Source organism: Heliangelus exortis, chromosome 21 (assembly GCF_036169615.1).
Source record: "Heliangelus exortis chromosome 21, bHelExo1.hap1, whole genome shotgun sequence".
NCBI lineage: Eukaryota > Metazoa > Chordata > Aves > Apodiformes > Trochilidae > Heliangelus > Heliangelus exortis.
Window position 1 is genome coordinate 9,051,690 of NC_092442.1, and position 11,322 is coordinate 9,063,011.

Sequence of the window (11,322 nt, forward strand, 5' to 3'; positions counted from 1 at the left end):
CAGATTCACCTTTTGTAAACCAAAGATGACTCTGGAGGTGGTGAGGCCAAAGTCCTCAGGACTGTGGCAGTGCCCGTTGTGCCTGTGTAGCCTGGAACCTCGGATCTGTAAAAGTTTAAATGGGTGAAAGATGCAAATTAAATGGGTGAAAGATGCAAGTCCCTGGGCCTCTGATTGTGTTCCTGCAACTTTCTCAATTCTTTCCCTTTTCTCCAAGGAAACAGTGACGTTTTGGGAGTGCTGAAGCCAAACTGCCAAGCACAAACCCAGTAGCAAGAGACTTACTAAAAAAAAAAATCTGTTACCTTCAGGGAAGGAAGAATTATCAATGACCCCAGAACAGTGCCTGCCCAGGTTAAAGTAACCTGATGTTAAAAATGAGGCTGTACTGCTGATTTTTGAGGAGTTAAATCCCCAAGCAGGATGAAAGCTGCCTCCCAGTAATGACTTTCTTCTCCTGGTTAGGCTGAGCCCAGTCCAAACCCTCAACATCAGCCAGGATCCCACTCATCCTCATGCTGACAAAATGTAACCACAACTCCTCTTCACCTGGCCTCAGGTGAGCTGCTGGGGGGCTGGGGGTGGCTGGTTTGTGGGTGGCTTGAGGTTTTCTGAGCATTAAGAGAAACATTCCTCTGGATTTCTGAAGCAGAGGGGCTCTTTCTGGCTGGCAGGGTGTTGAGTGCATCTCTGACAGGGATGGCTCCTGCCCTTGGGGGTGTCTGTCCCACAGTGTTTTGGCTCCATTGCACATTGGCACTTCATAAATTACATTAAAATCTTGCTTTCCTTAAGAGCCAAAGTTTGTGCAACACTCCCATGAATTCCCTGATGCTCCATTTAAATGGAAAAGAGCAAACAGCCCAAGTTAGGAAATGTGCATTGAGGTGCTAGAAGCCTGGCAGTTGTGCAAGTCTGCTTTGGTAGCATGGCTGCCTGCCAAAATGTAGCAGCAGGAAAAGGAATCCCTGTAATACTGCAGGAGTGGCACTGGTGCATCCTTTAGTTTACACCAAAGTTTTTTCCCATTGTCCATTTAGAGCAGGGACCTCCAAAGGTGATATTTCTTTACTTAGCCCACGTCATTTGGTCAGGAAACTGAGGTTATTTCTAGCAGAGCTCAGCTTTCCTTGAGAGCTTTCCTGTCACTTCTAAGTCACCTCAAATCCTACTGGGAAAAATGTAGAATAATCCAAGTCTTGAGCAGGCTTTAATCTTGCTCAGTTCTGTCTTAAACAAGTGTGACACTTTGAGGGCACACAGTAGTTTTCTGATCCAGTTATGTGTGCTTCTACATTTTGTTTAAAGAGTCTGTGCTGTGGAGAAAGTTCAAAATCTTCATCTGAAAGAAACATTCCATTATTTTGAGGAAATTCCTCCTGCTCTGCTGCTGAACCAGCTCTGCCTCACAAAAGTCTCTGCTCTTACAGACAATGAAACCCAAGGCAAGAAGCTGAATCAGTTGCCCTCCTTCACCACCTCTCTGTGTCCCCTTGGCAGCAGGGACCTGGGGCTCCTGCCAAGGGCTGTGGATGGGATCCAAGAGGACATTTAAAAAGGGAATCTGTCTTGATTCTAAAAATGGCCTCTGTTATGTGCCCTTCCAAGGGGATCTAGGAGGGAGTTTTCTTGCTTGGGTTCAGATCTGAAGACAGTAACTAAACCCTCTGACCAACCATCTGACCTTTAGGGGAAGAATATTTGGGTTTTTAACTGGTCAGACTAAAACACTTCCATGCTATTGGGGTTTCTGATTTCCTTAGAATCAGGATTCCACCATAAAGCAAATCTAGCCAACCCTGAGGCACAAATCAGTCAGTTTTGTTACTGTTTTGTCTTCTTACTCCTATCCTGATTCATTAGCTGTCAACTGAGTCTCTGCCTGCAGCAGTAGTGGCACAGGGCTACAGCCATCTCAGTCTGGATCAATGGCTGGCAGCTGCTCAGCTGCCAAGAGCCATGGTGTGTGTGTGGGCACCTGGCCATTATTTGCCTAAAACAGTTAGAAATTGGCAAGGGGGTGCATGAAAGTTATGAAAGTTTTAAAACCAGAGTATTTTTCATACACTGGTCTCTTCCTTTCCTCTTCCATTCCTGGTTGGCATGGCTGCTGACCATGTGGAGGGTTGATGTGTGGGTGTGTTGGAGTAGAAATGAGCAGGGAGCTGATCCTGCTCCTATCAGAGGAGGGTTCTGCATAGCAAGGAGAGAAGCAGCTGCCTGCTTCCTTACAAATGTTGTTTTCCCACTACTGGGGTTGATATGAATGAGGTGGGAAGGGTAGGTCTGGTACTTACACGTCCTTAATCAAGTCCCATGCTGGTGCACAGCTGTTAGGGAACTCCAGGATAATAATGAACTTTGGTTTTAAACATGATTTTCTTTTTGCTGTCGATGCTTGTTGCTATAACGCTGCAAAATATTTCAGTCTTTTGGGAAAACCTGGAGACTGTCTTTATTGCCTACTTTTTGCTCAGGTGATGAGACTTTTAATTGATTTCTGACTTTTCAATGACCTCTGAAGTTGTCTGGAAACCTTAAAAACAAACAAAATGACAAACCACAAAGTAAATACTGGAAGGAATCTCTAAGTTCCTGCTAAGTATTTGCTACAGGACGTGATGCTGGCATCCCCAGGCTGACTTCTGGGGACTTTACTGTGTGAATTCTGCATGTGGCTCCATGTCACAACTGTATTGTCACCAGGAATATACAGGAGGAACCTTAGGCTGCTGGTGAGGAGTCACCACCCAGGTTCCCAAGCAACCACTAATCCCAAAGCCTGGGTGCCTGTGAATTCAGTACATTTCAATGGTGCTGATTTTTGGTGTTTCATGCACTTTGTGTCTCTGGTGCATTTCTCTGTGCCAGAACTGGTTGGATGGTAATTTTCCTCTCTTGCAGGGGAGCAGACAACTGGAGGAGGATTGCCTGGAGCTGCACAGCCAGCAGGTTAGCCTGGGACTCAGCCTCCCAGATCACACTGTCTGGCTAGCTCTTGGTTGGGTATTTTTGACTTTTAGTTTGTCAATTTGTTTTTTTAAGTGTTCCCTCTGAGACATCACAGACTAGATGGGACTTTTTTAGAGGTAAATAGACTGGGGAAAAAGAGAAGAAAGGCAATATGGTTATGAGTACATGAGAACTCCCACAGGACATGTGATATTGCATTTTGGCAGCTTGAAAAGAGGCTTATGTGGGACAGAGCCTCCTTCTGTAGGCAGACTGTGGCACCTGTTTGTGGTGAAGCCAATCTCATCAGCAGTTGCTTCTCATGTCCCTTTTTCATTCCTCCTTCAGAGTTTGCATATGCTGGAGTTCTGGCTGGAGTAAACAGGCTGCCAGTGACTTGGTTAGCAAGCATCCCTGCTACAGGTTGGTCTGCATTTTTGCTCCAGAAGACAAGCTGTGTGGCTTGGCTAGGGTGGGCCCAAAGGCAAACCACAACTATGTTTTGAGCATCCAGATTGCTATGCAAAGAGACTCTAATTAATGCCAACTGACACAGGCCAACAAAGGGATGTCCTCTCCCTTACTACCTCCCTATGTTGTAGTAGCTTCTCTTGCTGATGTTTTCCCTACTCCATGTCTCTTCTGTGAGACAGCAGTGCAACCTGTCTGACTCCTCCAGCCCCACCACTCTTCACATCTTCACCTTCTGATCCTTTTGCAAAAAAACACCAAGCACAGCTGGCTCTGCTTGAGCAGGAAAAAGCTTTTCCTGCTCAGTACCCATGTGGCACTGGTTATGCAAGTACCTCTCCTGTCATTCTTCCTGCTGGGTGTTGGTGTTGACTGTTTCTCTTACCTAAGTGTTTCTGCAGGTCACTTGTTCCTCTGCTGAGACCCCAGCTGGCATAAAGTTGCTCCAGTTTCTTTTCTTTGAGTTTTGGAACTGAATCAGAGTTTTCTGAAGGAAAGCGTAATTCCTTTTAAAAAAAAAGAACAAAAGAACACTTTTGAGGATATTTATATGAGCAAACATCCCACACTGACTCATGCTTGGGCAATAACTCTTGCTTAACCATGGTCCTGTCAGGTGGCAGCAGCAAGGAGGTGAGAAATGACTGTGGTGTCTGCACAAATCCTCACCCTGTGACGTGTTTGTTCCCTGCAGCTCAGCTCGGAGGCTCCATCCCACTCAGCTCCTGATGGCCTCTGCAAAGTCACCTTCTCTGGGCTCTGTTCCCCTGCAGCCCAGCTCACCCCAGCACCTAAAAGTTCTGTTTGAAGCCAAGAACCTTTCTCTAGAGAGAGAACTTGTTGTTCAGGTGCCTCAGGGAGGGGGTCAGGAGCTGAGGACGCCGTTTGGTGGTTCTAAACCAGGGCTGATCGGTTCCGAGCGGGACACGGGCGCTGTGGAGGGGCATGTGCTGCCACTGGATGTCACTGTCGCTTTGTGGCACTCTGAGCCCCGGGAGGACAGCTCGGGTGGCGATGGGTACCCGTGCTGAGCACCCGAAGGGGGGTGGGATGGTCCCAAGGAGCTGGATGGAAAGCAGCTGCCCTCACTGTGCATCCTGCTAAGACCATCCCAGGGAAAAATGTCTTTCATGATGCTAGTGGTCATGCTGTTTGACTTTTTGCCATTAAAAAAACCCAAAACTAAGCAAACAACTTTCAGAGTGTCAGCCCAGAAGATTTATTGCTTTACTCTCCCACTGCAAAGCTGATTTCTCCTGATTTTCAGCAGTGTATGGGGAGCCACCAGACTGCAAAGGAAAATGATGCTCTGTCCTAGTGCCAAGCTGAGAAGTGGGTCTGGTCTGGTTTGGTATTTTCAGGAAGCCCCAAAACAGAGTTGGGACCACTGCTTAAATTCAAGTCTGGCTGCGTGTTTTTTAATAATAATTTTTATAAAAGCCTAAAAAAGCCCAACTGTGAGGCACGTGGCCACAGATCCCTGATTCTAAGATGACAGGTGAGCAAGGATAGAGGAGAGCTTCTTGCCAGCCTCTCTGCTTTAACAAAACTCAGGCAAATTATCAAATCACCATGCCGACAACCTCAGCCTCTTACGAATTACATATCGATTCTGTATTTTTATGCTCACTCATCTAAACAACGAGGCGTTTCCAAATAACCTATTTCTGTTGTGCGGAACGCGCCGGTCCCCTCTGGATCCGCAGCCTGTTGTTTATGCTCTAGCAGGGAGCCGGCTGCTGTTCCCTTCCCACAAAGGGCAAAAGATACTTTCTTTTTCTCCCACTTGTCTTGCATAACAAAAGGCATTTGTCAACCGTTACATAACGGCAGAATTTGTCATTTCTTCTGCCTTTTTGGAGGCTGCCTCGTCCCCAGCACAGCCACAGCCGGCAGGTTGGTGTCCCGGCAGCACACGGTGCAGTGTGACTGATGCTCGTCACCCACCATTTGGGGTTTTTTTTTTCTTTTTTTCTTTTTTTCCCCCTCCTCTCCTTACAAAGGAAGATGTGGAATTGTGTGTTCCTGTGGTTGTGTTTTTTTAGGGGAGCAAGAGGATGGGAAGGTGTTTGAGGGGGGGGGTTGCTTTCCCATACCTGTTGCCAGGTGGCAGTGAGGAGCTGCCCCCTGCCACCCACCCGGGGGGATCAGTGGGGTTTCTCCTCAGCCAAGGTCGTGTCCTGGGCTGGGCTGAACCTCCTGAGAAGGGTTGTGCTGGAAAGGGAGTTCCATTCCCCCTCGGGAGCAGGACCCTGTGTCTCCACCTGCCTCCCAGGGCTGCCAGTTGCTTTTTTTAATATTTTTTTAATATTTTTAATAGTTGCTTTTTTTAATATCTTAATATTAATAATATCTCCCAGTGAATTTTGGGCACCTCACACTAGCTCCAGGAATTTGTGTTTTGTTTGGTTGGGTTTTGGTGGGGTTTTTTTTTTTCCTTCACAACAGGTTTGTTTTCCTCATTGTTGGAATGTCTTTTTAGAGCCTTAAAAATAAATAAATGGTTTTGCTTCGCCATAAACTAAAATGAAGAGAAAAAAACCTGCATGGGCAGCTGCCCCCTTTATCTCTCACTGGAAAGGAGAGAGCTGTTTACCTGCAGCCCCAAACTTATTTATGGTTTTATTGCTGCCAGCTATCAGATGACCACTGCTCCCTTTTTAACCTGAAGCAAGCAGAGCTCCAGTAACTAACCCAGTAACTAACCCAACAAGGTCTCTGCTGCTGCTGCTTTTTAATTGACTTAAAACAACTTCCTAGTTGGGTTTTTCTCTTGAATTGTAGGCCTGTATTTAATTTTTTCAATAAACTTTTTAAGTTATGTGTTTCTTGTGGACCTTTGAACTTCCTGGTGTACTCAGCCTTTGCTCAGGAGATATGTTTATGGTTGGCTATGATTGTGCTTAAATGGGTTAACCCTTAGAAGTCACTGCTCTTGGGAACCTGTTCATTGCAGTTTCCTTGCACAGCTGATGCTCAGGCACAGAAATCAGCTCTGGCAAACACAGGTTTTACCTGAACTAGTTGCTTTAAAGTTTAACTCTTACATCAGATAAAACTGTGGATTAAATCTGGTCTGTAACAAGGGATCAGTTCCAAAAATTGGAACCCAGAGTGATAGGGACACCAGCTCAGCTTCCCAGAGCTATCCAGGGAAGTTTGCTGGTGGTGTGGCAGGAATGGGCAGTACCTATAGGACTGGGGGACTTCTGATAAACAAACTTCTCCTTTGACATGGATCAACCTGTGCATGGTTTAGTCATCTCCTTAAAGCTGGGACAGCAGAAATGCTTTGTGGGGTATGAACTGTCCTGTTTGCTCACCAGAAATTTATCCATTTGGTTGTTCTTGATGTGCTCATACAGCTTCTGAAGCTGCTCTGCATCCATCTCTGAGAAGAGGGAGACAAACTGCCAGAGCATCCTTGGGAAAAGAAAGACACATGGATTGTGCATGTGAGTACAAACTCTTGCTCATTCTGCTCCCAAGTTCTTGCATGGTGAGTGTAACCCCTGACATACCCTTTGCATTGCTTTTTTCTTCTCTTTTTCTCCCCTCCTTTTTTTTTTTTGCCCCCAAACTTATAAAGCTTTAAATAATTTATTTTCCCTAAGCACGGGAAGGATTATCCATGGCCTCACAGGAGCCTTTTTACTTGCCAAGGGATGCTGCTGAGGAGCAGCACATCAAAATTGTAAGTGCCCTGTGGCCTCTGCTGAACCAACCTGCAAAACCTGTGAGTGTTCAACAGTGACAAGAAACTCTGCAAGTCTCCTGTGACACCCAATCTTATTCCTAATGCCTGGAAATGTAGGAGCAAAGCAGGAGTTTAAGTGCCCTCTGGGAGCAGCATGAGTGCAGTGCCAGGTGAGAGGAGCCCCTTACTGCTGCCAGTGCTGGACTTCTGAGGCTCTGCAGTACTTCTGGACAAAGAGATCAATGCGTCCCCCAACTGTGGTCAAACTTCCCACCAGGTACTTCAGTTTTTTCTTTCTGAGGAGGTGCTGGGGCAAATGCAGTTGTCGAAGTGACTTCTTAAAGGGTCTGAAAAGCTCCTTGCACTGGAAAGAAAAGGTGTTGGAAAAGGGTTCAGCACTTTAAATCCAGGTCTCAGGCATTCCTTCTCACTAATAAGCTGCTTAAAGAGCTGGCTGGGAAAGCACCGAAGGAGCATTTTGTTTTGGTGAGTGTCTCCATGTGGACCTGGGAGAGCTGACATGGTCTTCAGCAGGATTTCTGTCAGGTGCTCCCAGAGCTCTTTAGGAGTCACTCCTGTACATCCTAAGGTTGGTGACACCCTGGGTGTTGCAGGTGACATGAAAAGGGAGTTGTTTTCCAAGCTTGGGAATTCCTTTTTAACAGTGTAGGGCAAAGGTGCAGATTTGGGGCTACAAAACAGCTGCTTTTCTGCAGGGAAGGGAAAGGGAACTGCTTTACTGCTTTTTTTTTTCTTTCCACACTTCTTCCTGTGGCCCAACCTGGGATGTGTTGCAAATGTTTGCACGTGACACAGGAGCAAAGGCTGTGCCTGGGTGCCCTCCCTTTTACCTGCCTTTTTGTTTGTCTGAAATGTACACTGGGCCATGACTGGGGCTGTGTGTGGTTATGCCAGGATGCACCAGGAATGAGGAGGTCACATCCCAGTGGAAGAGGGGGGTATGAGGTGGAGCTTTGTGGCTGTGGTGTCAGTGATGCAGAGGAACCCAACATCTGTAGCCAGGCAGCACAGAGCATCACGTGCAATGCTAATGTGGCAGCACTTGTTTTGCAAAAACTGAAGAGTGTATGTGAAATAGGATTGCTTTGTGGTTAATGGTTTGGGGTTTTTTTGTGGTTTTGTTAGTTTTTTTTAAAAACTAAAAGTGTGATACCTAAGTGACTGGGAAACGTTACGGAGCTAAAATCTTTCAGACATGGAAGAAAGCTCCAGAAAGAAGGGCCTTGTCCTGCTTTTTTGCTCCCTCTGCCAAACTCCTGGATTCTATTTGCTCTCTCTTGAAAATCTGAGATGCTAGTGACTTTTTCTACTGCTAAATTCTACTCAGTTTCTCACAATTTTAAAGGTGTCCTGATCAAGGCCGTCTGCACAGCAGATGAGTGGGGTCTTGCCTGCTGGAGCACTCCTGCTGCCCATCACAAAGGCTGCTTCCTTTGCTGTGCCATCCACATCCTTCTTTGTGGTCTAAAAATTATCAAAGCTACAGGTTAGTCTTCCTGCTTGTGCAGAACTTTCACCCTCTCTTTTCAAAAAACTGCCAAGAACAAACCCTGTCCTAAGGCTCAGAAGCATCTCCTTTCCTGCCAAATCGTTTCAGATTGGATTTTCAGAGGTGGTTAATGAAGCTGGGGAATCAATTATAATTAAAGGCCCATAAGAATTAGGTGCCTCCTAAAAGTCCCTTTTGGAAGTCCTACCTGTAATACATTACAAGGTAAACAATGGTGACTGGTTCCTAATGGCATTAATCAAATCTGGGCTGGCAGTCACTTGTGAAATGGAAATAAGTGGTTACAATGGGCTCATTGTAAGGCCACACTGCTCTAAGTGCAGCTTTTATTGATGGCAAAGGTACCAGGGCTGACCAAAGCCAGAGGAAAACAAAACAAAATCCTCAGCCACTGCACTTCCATCCTCCCTGGTCCAGGGAGAGGGGATATTTTTAATTGCAAAGGGCAGTGGCTGTTTTCCCAGTGTTAACATTCGTGTAGGTGACTCCTCCACTCATCTTCTGGAAAGTAACACAAAAACTGGCTTAAGCACAAACTTATGTTGCCTTGTAAACCACACAGAAGTGTGCAGGAAGAAAAGTCCTTTCCTCTCTGACATGTTCTGCTCCCTTGGAAGATTACTTCTCTGCAAATTGCATCCAAACCCACTTCCATTTCAGAGGTGAAACTGAAGCTGGACTCTGCTTTGCTCTTGCCATGTGCCACTTTCCCTGCCCGTGCTCACCTGGCTGTCAGTGCCATCCCTGCTGCCATCCTTTGCCTCAGCTCCATCCATTTTATCCTCAGAGCTCATCTCCTCCATGGGACACAGACCTCTGGGATCTTCCTCACACCAGATGGGAAGGAAAAACTGCCACAGAACTCTGCTTGGACCAGGGTGTCTGGACACAGGTCCAACCACACACTCAGGAATTCCACCAACCATGGACACCAGTTCCAAGTTCCACCAACCATGGAGACTGCTGGGTTCCTCAGGCCCTCTGAGGCAGGGTCACCACTGGCCATCAGTTTTGGCATTGATTTGTGGTCCTAAAGAAACCTTTCCCCTTGCTGTGGTGGTCAGGATGGTCAATTCTGTCAAGGGTTCCTCTGGGCTATGGAAGGGAAAGGTCCTTTGCTTTGTTTGCACCTGTAGGAGCTTGGTGGAGACTCTGGGGCTCTTGGTTGGTGCTGCAAGCAAGTTCAGCACCTGTAACTGCATCAGCCCAGGTTATTTTGGCCTCTGAAGGTGGTGCAAAGGGCAGCTCTTTGAGTCATGCACGTGGCTGTGTGTGCTGTGTTAGCTGTCTGCAAGTGTGGGTGCAGCTCCTGGCAAGAGCAATCACAGTTTTCTTCTATGGATTTTGCACCAGCAAGTTCGAGACAAACCTTTCTCCAGCTCTCCCACTGCAACTGCTGAGCTGTGCTGTGAGGAAGCACCAGCCTCAAGACAGAGGCAAGAGCCTGGCTCCCATGATGCTGGGGACAACCTCTGGAACAGAAGCAGCCCTGTTTGATAAGAAACAGAACTTCCAACCACGAGAAGAGACCTTGGGGTGCACTCTAGGTGTTTTTGAAGGAGCTGGTTGGAGTAAAGCTTTTCATTCCTATCACAGTGTAAGGGAAATTCAGGGTTGCCTCCTTCACAGCTGGTGGTGAAAGCCAAGCACAGCAAGATCTGTGCTCTCCTGGGTGACATCTCTTCTAAAGGTCTCCTTTTTAGAAAGAATAAACAGCACTTGCCAGGAAGAAGCCTGGAAATGCTTGGAGTTAAAGGGATTTTGTTTTGGAAATTGACTTGAAGGCGAAATTCTTTCACAGAGAAAAATGTGTGGGGCTCCCATGATGCCCTGACCAGTCAGACAAGTGCAATTGTTCTGTCTCTTGGACAATTAGTGTAATTGCTGCAGCTGGGATGCAGTCAGGCTCCTGTGCCAGGTTGCTTCTGGCACCAGGACTCTCTGCAGGGTGGTACAAAGGCCCTCTCTCTGTGGGCCCCTGGGCATGGCTGGCTGGAGGGAGCAGCACTGCTCTTGACAAAAGTTTGGATGCTTTTGGTCAAGTGTATCCCTGAGCACCCCCTGGAGCCAAGTGCCTGGTGCAGGGAGTAGGGAAAGAACCTAACAGTGGGTCTTCAAACAGAGACAGGTTCTTATTTTCAGGCTGTCTTAAGAAAGTTTGGCTGTAATTGAATTCAGTAATGACAAATCCATTAGGACAAGCCCTCTCCTTAAGATGTTTGCTGCATTTTCCCCTCCTGTGCCTGCTTGCTTACTCCCCCACCTCTGAAATGTTGCTGTCAGCTCCCTGAAGCAGGAGCCTTGCACAGCCTGGTGCTGAGCAGATGCACAATTACCTTCTAATGCTTCACACTTAGGTTTGCTTTGGCCATCTGAGGAGTGTTACAACTTGTTTAGCATACACCAGGAATTCATGGCATGCTGGATGTGAATACAAGGTCTGGCAGATGCAGAGGTGATGGCAGAGGTGCCAAGTGTAGGTTATGCTGCTCCATCCTGGCTGTTGTGAGGACTCTGTTAGAGGTGGTTTGGTTGAAGGGGATGTTGCAGATGCAGCTGGTTTCTCAATGCCTGTTGCCAGCTGCCTTCTTGCTGTGTTTGCTGCTGCAATCCTGACATCTGTCCCCAGTGCAGGGGGCACCTCCTCTCCTTTTTACTTCCAAGGGCTGAA

The 11,322-nt window shown here is 47.0% G+C and overlaps 1 protein-coding gene across 1 annotated transcript; it reads right to left on the minus strand.

Annotated features, from left to right (window-relative positions):
• Nucleotides 1-2,430: 2,430 nt before the first annotated feature.
• CHCT1 (CHD1 helical C-terminal domain containing 1) lies at nt 2,431-10,091 on the minus strand. The gene is made up of 6 exons (XM_071765277.1): nt 9,377-10,091; nt 8,477-8,605; nt 7,309-7,484; nt 6,747-6,846; nt 3,809-3,929; nt 2,431-2,536 (listed from the first exon to the last, which is right to left on the minus strand). The coding sequence occupies exons 1-6, from the start codon at nt 9,575-9,577 to the stop codon at nt 2,490-2,492; spliced, it is 774 nt and encodes a 257-aa protein (XP_071621378.1). The 5' UTR covers nt 9,578-10,091; the 3' UTR covers nt 2,431-2,489.
• Nucleotides 10,092-11,322: the final 1,231 nt, after the last annotated feature.